The sequence below is a fragment of the Heterodontus francisci genome, chromosome 14 (assembly GCF_036365525.1).
Source record: "Heterodontus francisci isolate sHetFra1 chromosome 14, sHetFra1.hap1, whole genome shotgun sequence".
In the NCBI taxonomy this organism is placed as follows: Eukaryota; Metazoa; Chordata; class Chondrichthyes; order Heterodontiformes; family Heterodontidae; genus Heterodontus; species Heterodontus francisci.
The window spans coordinates 79,992,559-80,017,221 of NC_090384.1; the positions used below are offsets into that span (position 1 = coordinate 79,992,559).

Here is a 24,663-nt window from a genome sequence, read left to right on the forward strand (position 1 = left end):
CAGATAAGATTTTTAGCTGGTTTTTTACAAATGTCTTTTTAAAAAAAATACAAATTCAGATCTTCAGTCAGTGGATTAAAGAAAATTACCATTCAACAAAACACATTGGTGTAACAAACTATATTTGTCTGAAGCATGAGTGAATCAAGAGCTCCCAGGCAGCAATTTCTCAAAATAGAAAGAAAGACTTGCATTTTGTATAGTGCTTTTCACAACCAGTGGATGTCTCCAAGCACTTAACAGCCAATGAAATACTTTTGTAGTGTCGTCCTGTTGTAATGCAGGAAACATGGCAGCCAATTTGCACACAGCAAATTCTCACAATCAGCAATGTGATAATGACCAGATAATCTGTTTTTTTGGAAATGATGATTGAGGGATAAATATTGGCCAGGACACCAGTTCACTTCTTCAAAATAGCTCAATGGGATCTTTTAGATTCACCCAAGTAGGTAGATGGGGCCTCAGTTTTATGTCTCATCTGAAAGACAGCACCCTCAGTACTGCACTGGAGTATTAGCATTGATTTTTGTGCTTAAGTCCTGGAGTGCGACTTGAACCAAGAGCCTTATGATTTAGAGATAAGATTGCTACCAACTGAGCCATGGCTGAAACCCAAACGAACCTGCTACAAGCACAGGATGCCAATTGAAATATTTAATAAGGCCTGTATTCATTTCAGGTAGCCGCCAGGTACACCTAAGCAACATTTTAACCAATATGCTGCTTTTTGTCCACATTTCCGGCACAGAATTAATTACTGGAATGACAATTTTGTATTAAAAGTGAACGAGTTTCTCCCTTTCTTCTGAATGGTAGGTTTAAACCTTACAGTACGTTGAAATCTATGCAACATCACCAACAGCAACAACTTGCTTGTTTAACAGGGAAAATGTTCCAAGGCACTTTACATGGGACAAGGGGGAAAGCAATTGTAAAAATGAAGAAAAGAGCAATACCAAGCACAGTGTGAAATGCAGGAGAGGGTGACTAAAAATTTAGTCAAAAAGATTGATTTGTGAAGGGTTTTAAGCATGGGGAGAGAAGCATAATGGTTGGCAAAGTGTTCTCCGTATTGACATGAAGTGGCTGCATACTCAACCTTCAATGGTGGCATGAAAAGATGAGAGCTGAAGGAAAGGTCAAAGTCAAAGTAAAGAAGAGAGCCAGAGGGGGCACAAGGGCTGCAGAGGTTGCACATATATCAAGCCAAGGCCATGGTAGAATTTGAAAGTTAGCTTTTAAGCTAAATTCAACAGTTGTTGAGGAAGGCTGAAAAAATGTGACAGAAGTGTTGTCATTCAAAAGAGCTCAGGCCTACTTGCCACTGTCGACATCATCAGTATTCTTCAAAAACCTATGTCCAGCTATTAATGGAATATTGTTACGATGTTCAGAAGATTGTAGGAAAAAAATGGCTGCACTATCAAATAGTATAACAAGACTTAAAAATCTATATTTGTACATGAGGAATGAGCAGTTGGGTGGTGCATTGGGGGAATTACTGAAACCAGCATGAGTCATTACTTTCTGGTGAGGATTGCAGAATATTAGATGGGAAATTTAGCAGACAAGTTGACCAATTAAGACTAGAGTTCTTTAATTAATTACTGGCTTAATGATTTACCTAATTTTTTCCCAATCTGGTAGGAAGCACCTAACTTATGTTGTACCTTCTTCTAATAGCACACCTGAGATCAAGAACTTGATTGGAAGGAACTATCTAACAGGGTGGTGGAAGCAGTTTCAATAACAGCTTTTAAAATGAAATTAGACATATACTTGAATAGGAAAAATGTGCAGGTCTGTGGCACAGGCATGATGGGCTGAATGAGTTCCTCCTGTCTGCTGTGAAAACACGTCAGGTTCCATATGTACATTGATAACACCTACCTTGCCACCACATCTCTTGACCCTTCCACTGCTTCTGATTTGTCATGCTGCTTGTCTGATCCCCAGTATTGGATGAACAGGAATTTCCTCCAATTAAATATTGGGAAGACTGAAGCCACTATATTTGGTGCTGCCACAAACTTTGTTCCTTATCCATGTAACCTCCTGCAGCCCTACTCCATTTCATGATCTCTGTGCTCCTCCAATTCAGGCCTCTTATGCATCCCTGGTTTTCATCACTCCACCATTGGATGCAGTGCCTTCAGCTGCCTAGGCCAGGGGTTGGCAACCTTAATAACAAGAAGAGCCGTTTTAAAAAAATTAGTCAAAAACTCAATATCCTAACAGCTGCAATGCTGTTACTCAGATGCTACTAACAATGAAAAACAAGAAACACATTTCAACATGAAGGTTTTTACAAAAAAAAGTTGTTAATTGAACTTTCTCACAAGTACAATGTTAATAAAAAAAATTAAAAATGAAACAAGCCTTTTAATTTCCATCAAAATAGGTTTGATTGATCGAGGTGAGGGGCCGCATGCCGCTGAGGAGCCACAGGTTGCAGACCCCTGGCTTAGGCACTAAACTCGGGACCTCTCTCCCAAAACCTTTCGGCCTCTTTCCTTGGTAAAGACCCTCCTTAAAACCTTTTCTGCGCTTTGACCAAGCTGTTGGTCACCTGTCATAATGTCTTTTGCAACTCGATGTCAAAAATTGTTTGATCAGGCTCCTGTGAAGCGTTTTGGGACGTTTTACTATGTTAAAGCGGCTATACAAATGCAAGTTGTTATTGATTCTAATTTGTGTTTTTATATTATTGTTGGATAATTCCGTTGTGTATGAATGCATTGAGTAGTTTTTTTTAAAGGTGACTTACAGATATTAAAAGAACACTTGGAAAAATGTTAAATGTCCCTTTTTTGGCGATTGCAATCTTCTGGTTCAGCCTCTGCCACTTGGGTTGGTGACTGAAGCAAGTTTAGGATTGGAAAGCTCCTTACATTCAGCAAACGTCTTCGGGGGACGCAATGTAACGAGAGGCGCTGAATTGCAAGCGCCATAAAATATCAATTGCACTCTGATTGAGAAACTTGACGTTATTATCAAAACACGTCGAGCTAAAGTGCCTCCAACCCGGTAACGTTTTGCAGTTCTCTCCATTTTCTGACAGTTTGTTAACCCTCCTCCCCTTATGGACGGAGTGGTGCACTCCATGTTCCTTTTGATCAGTCCATGGGAGAAATGATCGCGCAAGCGGTCGGAGCAGGCAGAGTGCTGTATGTTTGCCAGTGCCATCCAGCTGCTGCGTCGCTCTGAAGTTTACCTTTTAGAGAGGAAGGAAAACTTAATTTTAACAGCAGCTGCCAGTCCGATGCTGCCAGCCATGATCTGACCATCTCTCCTGCCCGCTTTCCCAAACCTTTTAAGAAACATTTGTTCCTTTAAAAAAAGAGTTCTGGTGAAAACAAAACAAATCTTCAGGAGTGAGACAAGATCATAATGCAGCCTGTTGCGCTGCTTTTTGGCTTCCTGCTTGCTACTGTGCTACACGACCAAGGTAAGACCTTTCCAGTCCTATCAGTATTTCTTCTTCAGAGTGTGTGTTTTATGGGGGAAGAGATACGGCCCGTGGAGTTTGCAAAGTGGATGTGCAACAATGAATGAGGTCTATGGACGGAACAAGAACTGAAGTGATGCCCCGGACTTGCCTGTAGGCATGCGGCGTGTTTGGGTTATGGATATATGTCACTTAACACTTTCATTGCAACTTTGCAGAGTTATCCAGGGAAAAAAAGAGACACAGGGCGCTAAAGTGAGGTTGTCTTTATCTGCACGATGAGTGCAACAACTCAAAAGTTGTTTGAACAGCAAAACAAACTCGATTATAAGTTCTGAAACGTATGCTCCGTTCTTTGTCTTTTCCCCCCAAAAGGACTGAACTCTTCGAGTTTTGTACATTTTCTTGCCAAAAAATAATAATGGATTTCAGCAGATGTGTGGAGGAGAGTGTTATAATAGGAGGTGCGCTTTGAGCCATGTACATTCAGGCACACTAAACTGAAGTAGTCAAGCAGAAAAGTTCCTTTCGTCTGCAGGTTTTCAACACCTTGCATGTTGTAACAGCAGCCGCGATCAGGGCTGGTATGCGTTCGAAATGGGAGAGCTGGGGTTCAGGCATGGAGAGCAAGGCGGAACTGTGTCTCCAAACAGGCAAAACAGCTTTTACTGAATAAAACTGAGTGAGGGTTGGCGGGGCATTTTAAAGGAAGCTCGCTTCCGTAAGTGCACCCATCTTAAGATAAAAATCATATGGACATTGTCCAAATAAGTTGTTGTTTTCAGCATAATAGCGTTAATACACCTAAAAAGTTGAATGGAGAAGGTAATATGCTTCGGTGGGATTTAACAAACTGTAAAATTCTAATTAGGAAACTGTTGCTACGCAGGACCATGTGCCCAGTTCCAATATTGCACTCAGGGATTTTATATGCCGAGTGCATCTGCTTTATTTAAAAACCAGCTCTGCTACGCTGGTTAGCTCAACTAGAGCTGGTTCTCATCAGCCAAATAAAAGGCAGACCCTGTTAAAAGTACAATATTTTCCTGTAGATTAAGTTACTAGCCAGTCAGATTAACAGGGTAGTCACAGCGCTCTTACATAACTGACAGCTGCGCGATCTCCTCTGAAACATATTCTACATTTTGCAAAGTCAGACTGTGTAATCTCTTATTCTGAAAGCGCTCCGTCACAATTGTGTTGCTTGATCGAGTTTAAAATTCTGTGAAACTGACAGGCCGGTCACTTTGAGAGAAGACCCTGCGCCTTCAGTTTACTTTGTCGATCAGGGGAAGATAAACTCTCCAGCAGCCTGTAGCATTTCTCCTTCCTTCCCTTGTAGCACGATTAAATATGCAGGCGCCAGTTCAGTCTTTATCTGTTCGAAGACAAAGGATTACAGCAGTTCTTAACACTGGAGGACGAGTGGGGACACTGCTTTATAAATGCATTATCTGGAATGCCATCGCACTTTTGGAGAGAGCAAATAGCCATGCGGAATGAATTGTGTTTTCTAATTGAACTTCTCCTGATTGCTTTGTCTGAGCAGCACAGGGATGTCGGCGAAACTAGACGCGATCATTTCCGTTGTAGGACTATAATTACCAGTCTTCTGACTATAATTAGACTCTTCTAAACCATAGTATGCGCTTCTGTAAAATATATTTCAAGGAAGTCGAACAGTTAAAGGGAATGTTTAATATCAAATAGCTACATTAACAAAAAAAACATTTTGGTAGCTTAAACTTGGAAACTGCAATAAATAAGGAGCACCAAGTCACTCTGTAACCATTGGACTATCCCATATAAATGTTTATTTTACCTTTTAAAATAATTAATTTGCCCTTCCCAACCCACGCACAAAAAACAGTCTTTTGAACTTGTTCCAATTCTTAATATCGGTTTATATTTTATATTGAACTGCAGTTTACCTGCTGTAGTCGGCGATTCTTGCTGACCTATCAAGTTTTACTCCAGTCCATCTTCTAAAAATGTGGAGTTTTAAGGGTAAAAATCCCAGGACGCTCCTCAGTATCTACAAGTCAGCCCTGCAAAGAAAGTGAGAAATTCCTCCTTTTTGTTATCGAAGATATTGCAATATGTGGTTTAAAAAAAAACTGTAAGAGTTATTCGGGGCGGGTAATGGTTTCATTACAAGTCAAATGTTTTGGCATTAGTTTGATTGAACCCGACTTATGGAGCTATAAACTTTATTTTAATAAAGGAAATGTGCAGCATCAATAGATAAAATGATGAATTTCATCAGTGATGTGCTTGTTTGAGAGTTCCCATGTGAGTGTGGTGCGTCCACCTGCTGGCTCTATCTGAATGAGCTTTTGAATGTAAATGTTTTTTTTAAGATATCCTAGTGCATGCTTCATCTTACATGAAGTTGCTTTTTCTTCCAATGTTTTCTGAATAAATCCTATCAGGAGGAAGAATTGCTCCATCGCCTGGAACTGGAAAAAAAAAGCTTGATAAAACTAACCATTCACTGTTAGCTGTGGTGTTGGGTTTTAGAATTACATTCCTCCGCATTAAATGATCGTACAACACCCCTACAATGCGCAACCATCCTGATTTGCCTCGTGTCATCGATTCTTGTTGTTTAGTTTCATGTAGATCTTCAGACTCATTCTCAATTAATAAGTCCTATTCTTTAATACTGTGTGCGTTTTTTTTTCAATTGGACAGTGAGTGTTTCCTCAGAATAGTTTGATTGCTATTTTAATGTTATTTACACAAATAAAATAAACCCGTTCACAGATAAATGAGGCTTTAAAGGAAGATAAGTTTTTTTTTTAAAGCGTGTTGTTGAAACGGTGTTTGGTGCGAAATTTCTCCATTCCAGCTCATTCTGAATGAGTTTTTGGCACCACTGTATTTGCCCAGGTTCCATCATGTATATTAATACAGTGTTAAAGAATTTCGGTCGTGGAATTTTCCTGCCTCCTTGCTGTAAAGCCTTCAGCTGTTGTATTACAGGAACTCACTTTGAAACCCTGTAGATCAAGCCCAAGCAAAAGCCTCTTCTCGGTCCTAGCGCCCAGTGAAATGGCGAAGCAAGTGCGCTTCGAGTTCTTTGTGCCTGATATGGGTAACGTTCAAGGACACGCTTATAGTTCATTATAGATTTGAGTTTTCAATTCATATCCTGGTTTGGTGCCTTTAAACATAAGGCAGCTTGCATATGAGAGGTGGGCGGCAGGACCCTGCGGAATTCTCGTTTTCCCTCGGCTCAATTCGGTCACGTCGCACTGGACAACAGGTGGTGCAGACTCCAGAAGTGTCTTTGTTGTAATGCACCTCTTTAACTTAATTAAACGAATTATAAAGTAACAAGTTCATTTATTCTGTCCGGGTGAGTTATACCATATTCTAATCAACAACTATACGGTGACCCTGGTTAGGAAACTGAACCATCTGGGTCGATGACTTCTTGTATTCAATGCGAAATATTGATATATCAAATATTAAATCAGGATTTGTAATAGAAAAAGATATGGTTACTGATATTTAGAGGTATATATGAATTACTATTCATAGCTGGATTAATTTGCTGGAGATCATAAAAAAGTGGTCCAATGTACTGCCGACAATACTGTTTTTTGAGGAGGTGGAATTAAGCGACAATGTTTATGATGAGCTAGTTAAACTCAGCCGAGGTGGCAGTGGAGACATTACAATGGGCAACACTGACATTAGGCTAGGGAAGGTGAGAAGAAGAATCAGTAAGGGCTTCTGCTCCGAATTTCTATTCAGAGACCCCTGTGACAAGTGTACACAAGTGGAGAATAGAATATGTTTTTTTTAATTCATTCATGGGATGTGGGCATCGCTGGCCAGGCCAGCATTTATTGCCCATCCCTAATTGCCCTTGAGAAGGCTATGTTAACCTAATGGTTAGATACCCTGCTGACACTGTTCTGGCACCTACATGGAAATTGGTCACTTAATTGAGGTAGCAAAGGGCCACTGCCTTCTATGGAAATGGATGAGTGAGTCACTGTTTTCTGGAGAGGAAGCATAAGGGGAAATGGAGGATGGAAGAGACAAGTATAAGCCCATGCTGAAGCAGATTTGTATAGTGCAGCACTTCAAGTCAGTAAATTTTTCCATGCCTTACTAAATGAACAGAGCAGCTGCTGCTATGGTTTTCTGTCACTGTCTTGATAGCTTGGGGGCCTAGAGTAGTGATGTGGTATCATCATTTCTGCTAAATGCCTACATAACTAGATTCTATGATTTGTGGTCTTCAGTAGTATAACTGTTGGACATGCTGACTGAATCCTTTTTATTACATTATTAGGGATAGCAGTATATTTTCAGCATTGTAGATCATCTTCCTGAAATGAGAACATAAGAAGTAGGAGCAGGAGTAGACCATTTGGCCCTTCGAGCCTGCTTCACCATTCAACATGACCATGGCTGATCTGTCTCAACTCCACCTTCCCGCACCATTCCCATATCCCTTAATTTTGTTAGAACCCAAAAATCTATCGGTCTGTCTTGAATATACTCAATGATTGAGCATCCACAGATCTCTGAAGTAGGGAATTCCAAAGATTCACAACCCTTTTGAGTGGAGGACTATCCCCTCACCTCAGTCCTTAATGGCTGACTCTTTATTCTGAGACTGTGACTCCATGTTCTAGTTTCCCCAGCCAGGGGAAACACTTTTTCAGCATCGACCCTGTCAAGCCCCTGAAGAATTTTCTATGTTTCTATTCGATCACCTCTCATTCTCCTAAACTCCAGGGAATTTTGGCGTAGTCAACCCCTCATCCCAGGAACCTCACTCGTGTACCTTTGTTGCACTCCTAGTATATGGCATCAAGGAGCCCTAGCAAAACTGGAGTCAATAGGAATCAGCGGGAAAATTCTCGCTGGTTGGAGTCATACCTAGCACAAAGGAAGATGGTTGTGGTTGTTGGAGGAGTTCCTCAAGGTAGTGTCCTAGGCCCAACCATCTTCAACTGCTTCATCAATGACCTTTCCTCCAACATAAGGTCAGAAGTAGGGATGTTCGTTGATTGTGCAATGTTTAGCACCATTGGCGACTCCTCAGATACTGAAGCAGCCCATGTCCCGATGCAGCAAGACCTGGACAGCATCCAGGCTTGGGCTGATAAATGGCAAGTAATATTTGCACCACACAAGTGCCAGGCAATGACCATCTCAAACAAGAGGGAATCTAGACATCTGCCCTTGATGTTCAATGGCATTACTATCGCTGAATCCTCCACTATCAGCATCCTGGGGGTTACCATTGACCAGATACTGAACTGGACCAGCCATTAAATACTCTGACTACAAAAGCAGGTCAGAGACTGGGAATTCTGCAATGAGTAACTCACCTCCTGATTCCCCAATGCCTGTCCACCATCTGCAAGGCACAAGTCAGGAGTGTAATGGAATACTCTCCACTTGACTGGATGGGTGCCGATCCAACAACACTCAAGAAGCTCAACACCATCCAGGACAAAGCAGCCCACTTGATTGGCACCCCATCCACCAACTTCAACATTCAATCCCTTTACCACCGATGCACAGTGGCAGCAGAGTGTACCATCTGCAAGATGCACTGCAGCAACTCACCAAGGCTCCTTCGACAGCACCTTCCAAACCTGTGACCTCTATCACCTAGAAGGACAAGTGCAGCAGATGCATGGGAACACCATCACCTGCAAGTTCCCCTCCAAGCCACACACCATTCTGACTTGGAACAATTTATCGCTGTTCCTTCACTGTCACTGGGTCAAAATCCTGGAACTCTCTTCCTAACAGCACTGTGGGTGTACCTACACCCCAAGGACTGCAGTGGCTCAAGTAGACAGTTCACCACCACCTTCTCAAGGGCAGTTAGGGTTGGGCAATAAATGCTGGCCTAGCCAGCGATGTTCACATCCCATGAACGAAGAAAAAAAAAACATCCTTCCTTAGATAAGGAGACCAAAACTGCACACAGTACTCCAGGTCTGGCCTCACCAATGTCCTGTATAATTGTAGTAAGACGTCCTTACACTTATAGTTCAATCCCTTTTGTAACAAAAGCTAACATACCAGTTGCCTTCCCAATTACTTGCTGTACCTAGATACTTTCTGTGAATCATGTACCAGAAAACCTATTCCCTCTGAATGGCAAAGAGAGAATATGACAGTAGAATTAGCAGCTAACATAAAAGGGAACCCAAAAACCTTCTATCGGCATGTAAATACTAAGTGGGTAGTAAGAGATGGGATGGAGCATATGAGGGACAATAAGGCTTAGAGGTGCAGGGCAAGGCTAGAATACTAAATGTGTATTTTGTATCTGGGTTTACTAAGGAAGAGAATGCTTGACAAAGTATCGGTAGTAACGGAGATGTTAGAGGTAATAGATGAGGTGAAAATTGATGGGCCGGATGTACTGAGTGTGAATAAGTTGCTGTGTTGGATGGCTTGCATCCCAGGTTGCAAAAGGAAGTGGGAGTGGAGGTAGTGGAAAGGCTTGCCATAATCTTCCAATCTTCCTTCGATAGGTGCCAGAGGATTGGAGAGTGGCAAATGTGATACCATTATTTAAGAATTAGTGTAAGGGCATTCCTAGTAACTACAGGCCAGTCAGTTTAACATCTGTGATGGGTAAGGTTTTAGAAACAACAATCGGGGAAAAAAATCAACAGGCACTTGGAGAGGTTTGAGTTAATTAGGGGGAGCCAGCACAGATTTCTAAAATGCAGATTGTGCTTAAATAATCTAATTGATTTTTGATGAAGTAAACAGAGAAGATTGATGAAGGGAAAGCAATGAATGTTGTCTATATGGATCTTAAGAAAGCATTGAACAAAATACCACATAAAAGGCTGGTTAACAAAATTGAGGCTCATGGAATAGGAGGGTCAGTGTCAGCTTGGATAAAAAAAATGGCGTAAGGACAGAAAACCGACTTGTGGTAAAGTTTTTCAGACTGGAGGATAGAAGACACTGGTATTCCCCAAGGTTCACTGCTAGGACCACTACTTTTTTTGCTATATATAAATGACGTGGATATCAGTATACAGAGTAAAATTTCTAAATTTGCTGAAGATACCAAACCTGGATCTGTGGCAGACGGTGAGGATGATACCGATCTACTGCAGCTAGTAGAATAGCTGTATTTAATACAGAGTAGTGTGAGGTGATGCATTTTGGCAGAAGGGATAGGGAGAGGCAATCTAGACTAAATGGCACAGTGCTAAAGAGTGTACAGGGACTGAGACCTGGGGGTTCATGTGCATAGATCTTTGAATATGGCAGGACATATTGAGAGAGTAGTTAGCAAAGCATATGGGATCTTGGGCTTCATAAATAGAGGTATTGAGTGCCAAAGCAGGGAAATGATGCTTAACTTGGTTACAACTAGAGTATTGTGTCCCATTCTGGTCACCACACTTCAGGAGAGATATGAAGGTCCTTGAGAGGGTGCAGAGGAGATTTACCAGAATGATTTCAGGGATGAGGGTACAAAGTTAGGTTGGAGAAGCTGGGGTTGTTTTCCTTGGAGCAAAGGAGATTGAGGAGAGATTTGATTGAAGTGTACAAGATTATGACAGGTTTAGATAAGGTAGACAAAGAAAAGCTATTCCCATGAACTTGCTGCCCTGAGGGTGATGGAAACGGAGACGACAATTAATTGCAAAAGGAAATGGGGTGGGCACGTGAGGGAATTAAAATTGCAGGGATTCAGTGATCGGACGGGGGAAAGGGACTGATCATTTGCTCTACAGAGAGCTGGCATGGACTCAATGGACTGAATGGCCTCCTTTTCTGCCATAATTAGTCTATGACTCTATGATTTCCCAGTCTCTCTCCATTCAAAAAATAATATTTTTTTATTTTTCCAACCAAAGTAGATAACTTCATACTGACACATTGTATTCCAAAATATTCCTCGATGGGTTGCAGGGGAAGGTTCCCTCAGAATTGTTTCACACATACGCATTATATAAAAGCTGCTGGAGCTGTGTTTTCCTATTGTTTTGGAGAATATGAGACAAAGAATGATCACATAAGAATATAAGCTCCCAGTTCCCTGACTGATGTAATTGTGTTTTGCTACAAAGTGTAGAAAGTTCATTCACAATCAGGATTCCAGTCATGATGAACTCCAGGTTTTGATATGCGACTGGAAGAAACTGAAGGAAACATCAGGAAGCAGGTTAATTGCAGTTGCTGTTGTGCATCTCTTACTGTTTGGCTTAAAAATGACAAAGAATGGAAGTATGCTGACTGGCTGCAATTTTGACCGTGGAATAGTGCATGCCATGGCAAGATCCAGAAGAGGAGGAAGAAAGGAACTTCTGTTGGTAACTGGGACTTGCTGGTGCAGAGTTGAGCACTGCTGTTTCACCTATGGAGTTAGACCCAGTGCAGACAGATTGGGTTCGGGTTAAAAATTGTACTATCTAATGGTTATCCATGGTTCAGTAAGAAGTTTTGTTTAGACAGTTGTTCAATTCCCAAAGAGCTTCTATTTGCAGCAGAAAACTGTCATCAGATCTGGCATGGCATTGCTTTTGATAAATCAGCGATTTGCCTGCAGAGGTCATAGACATAAGTCTATTCTGGAACGGAAAGAACACTCTTGTGCAGTAGGGAACTTTTTCTGATTGCTTTTTAGCTATAATGGGGAAAATATAGGTTAGGTAGTGTATTGTATATGATGTCATTAGATGTAAAATATTCCGTACACTAACATCCTTACCCTTTCAACTGGATGAATATTCAAGACATTAAAACATATGCAATTTCATCTCGTATCATTTACTAAACACGTAAAGATATCAGCTCTGAAACTCCATACCCTTTTAATGTAGTTTCGCCATTACTTTGGTACGAGACTGCCAGAACAGCTGAAAGCTGGGCAGAATCCAGCTATATCCTTCTGTGGCTCATTTGAGGATGTTTGCATATTTGCCCTTTTGAGTCAGCGGCGACTCTGTTGGCTGGGTCATGTGCGCCAAATGGATGACTGCCACATCTCCAAAGACATGCACTATGGCAACTTGCTATTGGTATGAGACCAACTATTCACCCACATCTGCGAAACAAGGATGTCTGCAAGTGAGACCTCAAATTAACTGGGACTCAGAGTCCATGCATGGGAAGTCCTTGCTGCTGACCAGAGTTCCTGGAGAATTGCAGTCAGGAAGGGCATGGAAGAAGCAGAGGACAAAAGAAACGACCAGATGGCGGAAAAGAGAACCCGGCAGAAGGAAAAATCATCAACCTCAGGTCAGCGATATTCCGATTTTCATATGTGCCAACTGTGGAAGGGATAGTCACTCATGAGTCAGCCTCTACAGCCACAGCAGACACTGTTTAACTCAGAAGGTACATACACCCAGGGCTCAGTTCATTGTCTTCCAAGATGCTCAGATACCTACTACTCATTGAGGATAGAAATTCTACATGTGGACATTGCTGCAGGGAGTGGACATGCCTCCCTATCACTGGTTATGGGTCCCACCTGGGGGTAAAGGCCAGTGTTACGACCATGTGAGAAAGAGGTCTAGAGTTCTCTTTCAGCCTTCACCTGATCTTACTGTAACAGGGTTTTATTTTTAAACACAGTGTTTTTAGCTCCCTCTTGGTGAATCCTTGTCAACTACTTTCCATTTATAAGGTAAAGAAATGAGCATAAGCAGGCCTTCTGAGACTTAAAGAAGAAAGGCGAAGTTTTATTGAACTTAAACTTAAAACTCTAATTCGGTAAACACCTATGGATGCACGCAACGCCCCACTCTAGCGTGCATACGCGATACACACATGCAAATAGAGACAGAAAACAGCAGAAGAAAAATTAAAGTGGAAAGGTTTGACAGAATATCTGAAGTGTTGTTGTTATGGTTCTTCACGCTCACTGTAGGGTCCTTTTGTAAGTAGATCTTGCTTTTCGTTGGGGCCCAGTTTTCTCTTGGGGTTCATGTGTCTTCAGTGGGTTTCAGTTCCGTGAGAAAGAGATGGGAGCAGACAGGAGAGGCTGAAGCAAGCAAGCCAGGAGAGATCTTTTCAATTCAGGAACAAAGAGCTTTTCCAGCTCAAACACTGTCTCCACAACTTAAAACTTCCCAAGTTGGCCAGCAGGATAGTCATCAGACCAAATGGTTTGATCAGGTCTGTTCTGTATTGCATGGGAACAGGAGATAGCTCCTTTGTTCCAACACTGTCTGCTAATATGTAAAAATGTCTTTCCAGCCAGGGGCCTGGCAATTCCTTGTAACAGGCCTTCTCTTCTTCCCAGCAACAATTTGAAATGTAATGTCCATGTGGCAAAATTAATGTGCCTCATTCTTGGCAGGTGGAGGCCTGCATGACACCAGGATTATGGCCTGCACTCTTAAGATTTTGGAGGTCACTGTTTTTGTTGCAAAGGGGACAGTGAGAGATTGCTACAATTTTTTGGGGTTGCCCAGGCATCTCACTGACTCCCAACATTTCCAAAATGGCTTGTGCCCAGAAGTTTCCATATGGCATCAGCTCCTGCCAATGGCAAGGAACTTAGCAAACTTTTCTCTGATCCCAGAAAGACTGGGTTCATCAGTAGATGTTTCCAGTCGGTACAATCTCAAAGTAATTGCTGAGGTTGCTGGCCAGCAAATTTTTGTAGCCTTTGTTTTTAGCATTTAAACTTTAGTCATTTGAGTGTTTTCCTTCAGTGTTGTCTTATGTTTTAAGGGATTTTCTTGACTAATAAAATGGGAAATTCAAATTACTGCAGTAGGAAGAGTTAAAGGTACTAAGCTGGGAAAATGTTCATTCAAGTCAGAGCATTGTTTTAGAAACTACCTGATTGATTATAATCTTAATGAACAAATAGCATTGCTTTGGTTAAAAGCCATGGAACAAGTAAGTGATCTATTATATACATGCTGCCTTTCATTAGACAGTGCTATTATTACAGGGAGACCACCCAAAATACTGATAATATGATGGCTTCAGGCAATAATATGTTCATTATTGCCAAAAACTCGACACTGTAATTAACCTTTCCTGAATGAAAAAACATAATTCATTCTGTATTACTTCTAATTCTTTGACGTTCTCAACACAGGGTTATTAATTTGAGAGGAATGGGATGTGCAGTGGGAAAAAGAATCTTTGATCCCTTCAGGGATCAGGTTCAACAGGCAGTCTTACTCAAGACAAGCTTGCTAAATATCTTAACAAGTTGTTTGCTGGGGATCCTCATTTATAATTATTCTACATATGTTGATATACGGGGTGGGATGGAGGAGGGATGTTGATCTGAAACATTCATGAAACAGTTCTATCGATGATTAATATAACTTTTCAGGTGATTTTCTACAAGTGTTGCTTTTTCATTCAAGATGCTTGTGTTGACTTGTACAGATATGAATTAAGTTGATCTGAAAAGTACAATAATAAGGAATGACAGGTGAATAATGACTGGCTACAAAAAGAAGTATTCATTAAACATGTGCACCCAGGGACTATTGGAGGATTGGATAGGAGTTTCCTTATAACTGAAATTATGACTAAAATGTGTATGAACACTGCCAAAGCCCCTTTTTAATTATTTTTATATTTCCCCTTTGATGGGAGTAGTTTGTTTAGTTTTTGCAAATGACAGGAGTTCAACTTATTTGTTCTGGATATGTCTGTTTTTAGAAATGTTGATGCATTCAGATAATTTATTAGATAGCAAAGAGATGCGGTTGCTTTACTGGACTGCAAGCATTGCACATTGCTGCGGTGGAACAGGTAAAGATGCATATGGCAAGCTGTTTCTAAAGTACTGGTATGAAGTGAGAATGTACAGTATTTGAGACCTTCCTTTCAGCTGTCTGTACCACATGTTCCACTTTCCTTTGCTCTTCAAGTTTCCCCACTCACGTCTTTCTGTAACTTCTCTGAGCTCATTTTTTCCATGAGGTCCACATCCTGCTATCTTGACGTCCTTCCCACTAACCTGCTAAACACCCGACCTTTCTTTCTTGCCTCCTCACTAGCTAACATTGTAAATGGTTCCCTCTCCTCGGGTTTTGTTTCCTTGCATTTCAAAACCACCTTTGATTCCTCTGTCCTTGCAAACAGGCACTGCATCTCCAACCTCCCTTTCCTCTCCAAAACTCTTGCTGTTGCCTCCCTGTGTCCTTGTGCCCATCTTTCCCACAATTCCATGTTTGAATCTTTCCAATCAGTTTTCTGCCTTTACTACAGAACTGAAACTGTCCTAATCAAATGTCATAAATTACATTCTCTGTGATTGTGATGCACTATCCTTTTCATCTTAGCTTCACTGTAGCTTTGACTTGATCAACTACACTCTCTTCAATGCCTCACCTCCATTGTCCTTGAGTGGGACTGCACTTACTTGGTTCCATTCTTGGTGGCCCTTCTTCAGCAATCTAGCCTCTAAGCTCTGAATTCCCTCCATAAGTCTCTCCATCGCTCCACCTTTCCATCCTCCTTTCGGACTCTCTTTATAAACTGCAAATGACCTGTTTCTTTGCTGCAAATTCTGTGTAATGCAATACTTCTGAGCAAGCTTTTAATCACCTCTCCTTTGGCTTGGTGCCAGTTTTTGTCATTATGCTTCTGTGAAGCATCTTCAGATATTAAACATGCCATATAAATGCAACTTGTGCACTGTATCTTATTGCCACGGACAGTACATAGCTTTAAATCACAGTAAGACTTAACTTGGCAGAGTGAATGGCAGTTGCTGCTGTTTGTATATTCATCATATCACAAAGTAATAAATTACACCACTTATTTCAAGCGCTGACACATACCGTATGTGACTAAAGTGTTTAAGGCGGAACTGAAAAATGTTTCCAACAATTTTTCTCCAAGCACAAGAGGTCTAAAGAAAGAATATTATTTGTTAGCCAGTGCTATAGTGTGGCACTGTAAAGAAAATAAAACATGTCATCTGTAAAACGACTGGATTGAGGTTAATGTAAGCAAAGGGCTTATTTTTGTTTGGGAGAAACTTTATCTAGGCTAAAAACAAGTACGAATAATACACAAATTACAACAACTATAATACTAATGATATTTTACTGATTTTTACTGATATCTAGTTTTTGTACATCATCAGATTTTTGAACAGATTTTGATGAATGTATAAGCCACATTTTTGTTTCAGGAAAATGCTTAGACGTCCAAATATCCCAGTAAGTAGTGTGATGATGGTATGAGAAATGCAGACATATAACGGTAGATTTATGTTTCTTACATTTTGGAAAGGTAGAGTTTTTAATTTATGTTTTGACTAATCCTTTAATATTGTGAATAGTAAGAAACATAAAGCTGGATAGGCTTGCATTTACTGGTGCTGGCTGTGGCTCAGTGCAGCACTCTGTCCCCTCAGTTAGAAGGTTATGGCTTGAAGCCCCATTCCAGAGACTTGGGTAGAAAATCTGTGCTAAACTAGGAGATGCAGAATTGAAGGAGTGGGTGCAGGAACAGAGAGATCTTGGGAAATGTGAACACCAATCTTTGAAGATGATAGGACAGGTGGGGAAGGCTGTTTTTTTAAAAAAAAAGCCCGTGGGATACATGGATTTATTAATAGAGGGATTGTGTACGAAAGCAAGAAGTTATTCTAAACCTTTCTAAAATACTGGTTAGGCCTCAGCTGGAGCATTGTGTTCAATTCTGGGAACCACACTTTAGGAAGGATGATCAGGCCTTGGAGAGGGAGAAGAGATTTACTAGAATGGTACCAGGGATGAGGATTTCAGTTATGTGGAGAGACTGAACATGATGGGATTGTTCCCCTTAGAACAGAGAGGGTTAAGAGGAGATTTGATGTAGGTGTTCAAAATCATGAACGGTTTTGATACAATACATAAGGTTAAAGTGTTTCCAGTGGCAGAAGGGTTGGTAATCAGAGGACAAAAACAAAAGAACCAGAGGTGAGATGAGGAAACCTTTTTTTTATCTGCAGCAAGTTGTTGTGATCAGGAATGCACTGCCTGAAAGGGTGGTGGAGCAGATTCAATAGTAACTTTCAAAAGAGAATTGGATAAATACTTGAAGGGGAAAAAGGTACAGGGCTATGGGAAAAGAGCAGGGGACTGGAATTAAAAACAAGAAATGCTGGAAATACTCAGCAGGTCTGGCAGCATCTGTGGAGAGAAAAGCAGAGTTAACGTTTCACGTCAGTGACCCTTCATCAGAACTTGGACAGCTCTGCCAAAGAGCCAGCAAGACATGATAGGCCGAATAGCCTCCTCCTGCCTGGGTCATTCCTGGAATCTCTGAACACTCTAATGCCACTGTCTGAGGATGCTGCCATTTGGATGAGACCTTAAACCCAGGCCCCATCTTTCAGGTGAATGTAAAAAAATCCTATAGCACTATTTCAAAGAAGAGCAGGGGAGTTCTCCCTGGTGTCCTGGCTAACCAACATCACTAACATGATGAAAGGTCACTGATCTGAAACGTTAAGTTTGCTTCTCTCCCACAGATGCTGCCAGACCTGCTGAGTATTTTCCAGCACTTTTTGTTTTTATTTCCGATTTCCAGCATCTGACGTATTTTGCTTTTACATCACTAACAAAAAAACAGATTATCTGGTCATCACCACATTGTTGTTTGTGGAACCTTTCTGTGCACAGTTTGGCTGCTGCATTTTTGACATTGCAAGTGACCACACTTCAAAACTACATTTTTAGCTTTGAAATGTTTGGGAGATCCTATGGTCGTGAAAGGTGCTATATAAATGCAAGTTATTTCTTTACAGCAATAGATTATGTTAGGGATGAATTCATTTTTTCACACAGATCCAAAAGGCAGGAGATAATTTTATTTCATGCTGTGTTCATCTTTTCTATTAGATAATAGTGTAAAATTCCAATGTGTAATAGATTTTCCTTCCTGACATAATAGTTAAAAAAAATGGATTAATCTTATTCTTTGTATGTATATGATCTTGAACCAAATATTTGAAGAACCTTTGGATACAGAGGTAGTTTAAATTATGAGGCCAAATTTTGCTGTTGCATGTTATCTGCTGTTAGACGTTGCCCTTACACATTTAGGTTTTTAAACTTTTTTGTGGCAAGTTACTGAAAGTGTGAGCAGGTAGCGTCACAATGAGCGAAACCAGGCATCTGGGATCTGAGTGAACAAGGCAAGCAACAGTTGATCAGATTGTAGTATTCTAAAATTAATTGCACAAGGACTGAGAAGGAAGGGTAAATTAAAATGGGTAAATGCAATGTCAGATCAGGTACAGAAAGAGAAATAAAACTAGAGAAAGAAAGATTGGATTAAGAGAGAGAAAAAGAGACAAAGTAAACGTTAAAAACAAAATTAGATTTTACATTTTTGAAATCTCCAACAATTAAAACCTGAAAGAAAGAGACCTCACACTTTTAATAGCTAATTTTCAGTGCCAGAGAGGTGGTTCGGCACTAATTAAATTTACCACATCATTAAAAGGGTGCTTAGATTGGAAAGGACAAGACTTAACTTTCTTTGGTGAGTTTGGTTCATATCTACCATGCAAACACAGCAACCTTATGCCATTCGTTCATTTCAATGTTGAACCAGACAGCGAGATGCTGTTTTCTTGAAGCTATCGTGGACCACCACAACTCTGACGGCAACTTTTGAATTTTTTATTTAACCTATTGCCTGAAGTTGCTCTACCGTTCGTGCATAAATAACCACCATTATTTTGACAGGAAAATCTGACTGAATCTGGGCAAATTTGTATTTAAGTCACAATGTGTATTGCTCAGGTGCTTAGTTTCTTTTATACAAGCTATAAAGTATTTTTTTGTTTTAAGCTCCGATAAAAGAGCAAGGATGATACAAAAATTGGCTTCAGGAGCATTCTCGCTTTCAGAGACAGTGCCCAATTAAATCTTTTTCACAGTAGATGTATAAACTGACAGTGGGGATCTACAAACCTGAAAATTATTTTATAATAGAAACATATGAGATGTAATGTGGGATATGTTATTTCCTAGATTTTGGGACCAGATAGGTGGTATTTTCTGACTTAGTACATTTCAATGTTCCTGTTTCAGTTTGAACTAAATCAGTTAATCAGATGACTGGACTTTCACCGTCTGCTGGAGGGGAACACAGCTGGGTCCAAAGTCAGAGTAAGGATGTAATATAGTGTTCTGAAGACCTAAAGTTAGAGTGTAGAGTGAGCCTCAGGAGTTGAAGGTGGAGGAAAGAAATGGGATGAAGGGTATTTGTGATGCTGGCTTCTTTGTGCTTAGGAAGCCAAGGGAGTGCCAAGAGCACAACAAAAGTGCTGAAGTTCGGAAGGGCAAGTTTCCCTTGACTCAAACTGTTGGAACCAATTGATTTATTGACCACCAATTCTGCCACTTCTATTTTTAAAACAAGCAGGGAGCAGCACTAAGCAAATCAGTTGATCTGCTGGTCCCAAATGTGAGTAAGGCTATTCACCTGCTTAAAACACATGTTCCTGATATGCAGCCATATCCTGTAATGTCCCCTGGCTTGGGGAGCAGAGTGTGCAGCAGGGGAAAGAATTGGAATGCTGTGGCATTAAGGTCAAGAGAGCTGCAGGAGTGGGTTCTGGAGATGCAGAAAATGGCAGGGAGAGAGGCTGCTCCTAGAACTACTGTGACAGACAGATAATGGAGCTGGATAACTGATATGAGAAGTGAGCTGCAAAGGGAAACAGGGCCAGAGCTGGAGCACTTTGGATGGGTCTTAGTGGGTTGGGTTGGTGGGGGTACAACACAGCTGAAGGACTCAAGAGGGCTGGATTTTGTGGGGGAGCTGGGGCATCCAGCGCCCGGCTGAAAAGGTGAGGGGAGCCCAGTCTCGGCTTTATCAATCCCCCCGGGAGCAATCCTCCAGTGTTTTAATGCCTAAGTGTCGCGCACTGGGATCTTCGTCCCTTTAGAGATGGGGATTCCACCTCCAAGAACTGCCGGCCAATCACAGGGTCAGCAGCTCAGCAGTATTGGCAGTGCCACCGAGAGCGGTGGCCACTGCCGGCACTGTAGAGGCCTGGGACCCAGGGCCAGCTCTGGAACCCTGGACCTCAAATAAGTGAGGTGGGGTCGCCAGGGCCAGTCCGGAAGGCTCCAGCGAGTGGGGGTGGGGAGGGGGGTGGTTGGTTGGAGGGTGGGTGGGTGTGAAGTCCAGGGAGAGGGGCATTCAGGGAGTTGTAAGTTTTGCTGGCAGGGGTCCTCCATGGGCCACAGATTGCCCATAGAGGAGGGACCGCTGCCCCAAACCTGCAGGGAGTGCACCTCATTTTACAAGAGACAGTGCCCAAATAAATCCTTTTCACAGTCGATACTGTACAAACTGACAGTGGGGATCTTTTTTATTATTCGTTCGTGGGATGTGGACATCACTGCTGTTCCCGTCTCTTGAAGTATCCTGTGGCAGCAGGAAGGTGTCGGACTTCCCTCCCGATGCCCTACGCTACCATTTTGCACCCTTCCCACTTCCCTGCCCGTCTCCAGAGGGTTGGTAAAATCCCAGCGAGAAAGTCACCAGGACAGTTGATGAATTTTGTAAAAACTCAACTGGTTCACGAATATTTCCTTTATGCCAGAACTGCGGCCCTTGAAATTTTATTTTTACAAACCAATGTCATTTCAAACTTAATTTTTGAAAGGAAAAAGAATTAATTGTAAAACTTTTAGGGTTGGGTATTCTCAGTTTGGTCCATCCTGCATCAATTTTAAGTCATCCTTGATTGGATACAGTGAAAGATGAAATAGCGACCCTGTCATATTCGTCACTATAACACATTACTGTTAGGGAAATGGGGTCAGGCTGCAAGGGTGTGGGAACATGCAGCAGCCGCGTCCCCAAGCTGGCGTGGTTCCAAGATTGTAGACCTGGTTGATGGGCAGAAGCCTTCCAATACTTCTTGTTTTTAAACTAAAAAAAAGTTGACCGATAAGCTTTTTAAAAAGTATGTAATATAGGAATTTTATTAAATCATATATTAAAATATAATCTTATTGTTTATAAAAGTATGTGTTTTGGAAATAGTGTATGTAGTCTCATTTTCATTGATAAAGTTACTGTAATTGTGATATCTCTTACCAACAACCTGAACATTGGGTCAATTGATTCTAAAGATTGTGATGGGTTTGACGTTACTTTGAGGCTCTGAAAAGTCTCTCCTCTCCTGAAGGTTTCCATTTAAGGTAAGTATAATTTATAAGTAAAAGAATAATTAAAAAAAGAAGAGGTCTTGGAAACTCTGCCATCATTTATTTTGGAAAGTGCCATGCTTTGCCCCATTGACTGTGAATGGGATGAATTATAATTCATGTTGTTTCTATAACTTCATTGTAGCTGATAGATGAGCAGTAACAAAAATGAGACTACATCAATCATGCAGCATCAGTATTTTCTAAACTTTTATGTCAATGCCTGTTCTTTGTGGAATGTAACAACAGTGTGTCAGCAATATTATCTTAAGTGCCAATGGACTATTTATGGCAGATAGTTGCTCCATAACCCTTTGAATGCTAAATATTTGCTGATCTTTTCAAATGAATGCAGTCTGATAAAAGCAATTTGTAATATTGTGAAAAATACCTTTCTGTAAATTATTGATGTTAAGTCCTCTGAAGTTGAATTCAGGAACTACGCAGAACTATAAGAGAATTCATTACCGATCCACTCAGTTTAAATTCAGTATCTTTTTGGAAGTCTTTGTTGCGTGCAATTGAGAGGCCGATAAGTAACTTGTTTAAATTCATGCAAATTATTTTTTTGAGACGTCCACTAAAGCTAACTGCAGACCTGAATGACCCATTAAAATGATTTTATTCTCCCCTTCTTTCTGAGGCAGTGCCTTGTTTCAGTCTCTAACATGAAGATCAAACAAACGTGGAGGTCTAAAACATCTTACCACAACCTCGGGTAATCCCAAAGAGCTTCAAATCCAACAAACTGCTTTTGAAGTATAGTCAATATTGTTGTGAACTCAAACATGGCAGTCAAATTGTATATGGTAAGGTCAAATCAATGGCTAGTTAAACTGTTTTTGGTGGAGTTGTTTGAGAGAAGAATGTTGGCCAGGATACCAGGACAACTTTTCTTCACATAGTGCCGTGAAATCTTTTATGCCCACCCTGAACAGGCAGATGAAACCTCCTTTTGATGTCTTATCTGAAGAACAGCACCTCCAACACTGCAATGTCCATTATTATTGCACTGAAATGTGATCATCAGCATAAATTATGGGCTCAAGTTCTGGACTGGAGCTTAAACTCACAACCTTCTGACTCAAGAGAAAAGAGTGCTACAATCTGAGCCAAGTTAATATTGATATGGCTGACACTGGGAATTATGAACTTAAACTCATATATCCTGCTAATCAATGGAACAGAAATAAGCTTCTTCTCTCATTAATGAGGATGAGAAAGAAACTCAACTCACAGCTCTCTGTTCTGCACCGAGAAACTGGCAGCCAGAAGTAGAAAATCAGGGGTGGGGGGCATGTCAGCTGTCCTATTGACAAGGCTTATCTGATGCCATATTCAGACAGGCCTGTAAATGAGCAAGAAGCTTGTCCACCTGAAGCAGGTGCAATGTTGCTTTACTATGAAAATTGGGGTCCTACACTGATGTAATATTGTGCTTTGCAAGCAAGCTCTGCCTGTTGCACCAGGTCTAAGTGGTGTCACTGTCAAGGGAATGCTGGAGGCTGCTCAAAAAACAGCACAAAACTTTTTCAAAGTTATATTTTTGTGAAGCCAGAGGAGCAGGAGTGCTGTGGGGTGTGCTGCTGTTGGCCCTCACTAGCCTTTCCCTACTTCGCCCCTTCCTACCCCAGAACCTGCCTATTCGCCAGCTTGGTGTTGGAGCCGGCTTGAATTGATCAGGTCCCAACCAGCGGGCTGCTTTGGGATGCCGTTTGATGTCTGCAGCCTACCTGCCTTCATTCAAGAGAGGCCTGATGCCGAATTTGATCTCATCTCAGTACTGACTGGCACATGGTACAGTTGCTCCTCTGACTTGCCACCAGTTTTTGCTGCAAGTTGAATTTGTCTTCCAATATCTGAAGTCTGCTGAAATAAATTCAAATAGAATCGGTTTCAAGCTTCATCATAAGCAAAGATAAGACTGCAGAATGGATCTTCATTAACACATGTAAGATCCAGAATTCTAGTATCTAGTATGCAACAACAACTTGCATTTCTATAGCAATATATATTTATATTTAATGTAGCAAAATGTCCCAGGGTGCTTCACAGCAGCCTCATGAGATAAACATTTTCACCAAGCCAAGGAAGGAGATATTAGGACGGGTGACTAAAAGCTTCGTCGAAGAGGTAGGTTTCAAGAATGTCGTAACAGAGGAGAGAAAGATAAAGAAGTAGACAGATATAGGAATTTCCAGACATTAAGACCTAGATGGCTGAAGGCATGGCACAGTTAGGCAAAGAAAGTGGGAGGATGCATACGAAGACAGAGTTCTCGAAAGATTGTTGGGCTCAAGAAATTTGCAGAGATAGGGAGGGGCGAGGCCAAAGAGGATTTGAATATGAAAGTGTTTGCTCCAATAATTGTAACAGATGTCACTTTTTTTATTTAACTGTTGCTTTGTCAGTGGGAAAGTCTGTTTCCACTGACTGCTTGTAAACAGCAGTTTCTTGCCTTTTTGTAAAAGAATCCTGACAACACAGAGCTTTTAAGATTGCTGACTTTGCCTTCACATCTGGAAGTGAGAAATAAATCCACAATACTGAAGTGGTAGCATGGCAATTATCTGTTGGATGTAATCACATTCATCTGAATCAAGATAAAGTTTCCAAATGAATAGCTCTTATAAGAGCAACAACTGTGTTTCAGTATTGCCTCACAATGTGTTTGCTTTGATTTATGGGTGGTCCTTTAGAAAATGCTTCAGGAGTTGCATAACAGCTCCCTCTTAATCAGGGCCAGTCTATAAGGAAGGTGTCTGCAGAGAAATGCTGTCTCCTTCTGTCACACTGCACTAATGGTTAAAAAGTCAACAGCTACCATTTCATATCTGAACAGCACAGACCAAGCTGTTTTGACATGGAATCCACAGAGGCCACTCTGAAAGAACTGTTCCAATGAAGTGTTTCTACTCGCTGACTTCATTAGTAACCATTCTCAAACAATGTTTGCCATTCTAACTGATGTTTGAAAAGCCTATTTGGTGCTTGGAATGAGCCGATATTGTTTGTTTAATAGAGCCTGCCGTTTTGAGCTGCCTTTGA

General features: G+C 41.1%; 1 protein-coding gene across 7 annotated transcripts in view; it reads left to right on the forward strand.

Annotated features, from left to right (window-relative positions):
- Positions 1 to 3,146: 3,146 nt before the first annotated feature.
- lrp4 (low density lipoprotein receptor-related protein 4) overlaps positions 3,147 to 24,663 on the forward strand; it is a 472,786-nt gene continuing 451,269 nt past the window's right edge. For all 7 annotated transcript variants that reach the window (XM_068046457.1, XM_068046460.1, XM_068046459.1 and 4 more), the window contains exon 1: positions 3,147 to 3,451. In XM_068046457.1, coding sequence (XP_067902558.1) covers positions 3,394 to 3,451 — 58 coding nt within the window. In that variant the 5' untranslated portion in view covers positions 3,147 to 3,393. The remainder of the gene's footprint in view (positions 3,452 to 24,663) is intronic.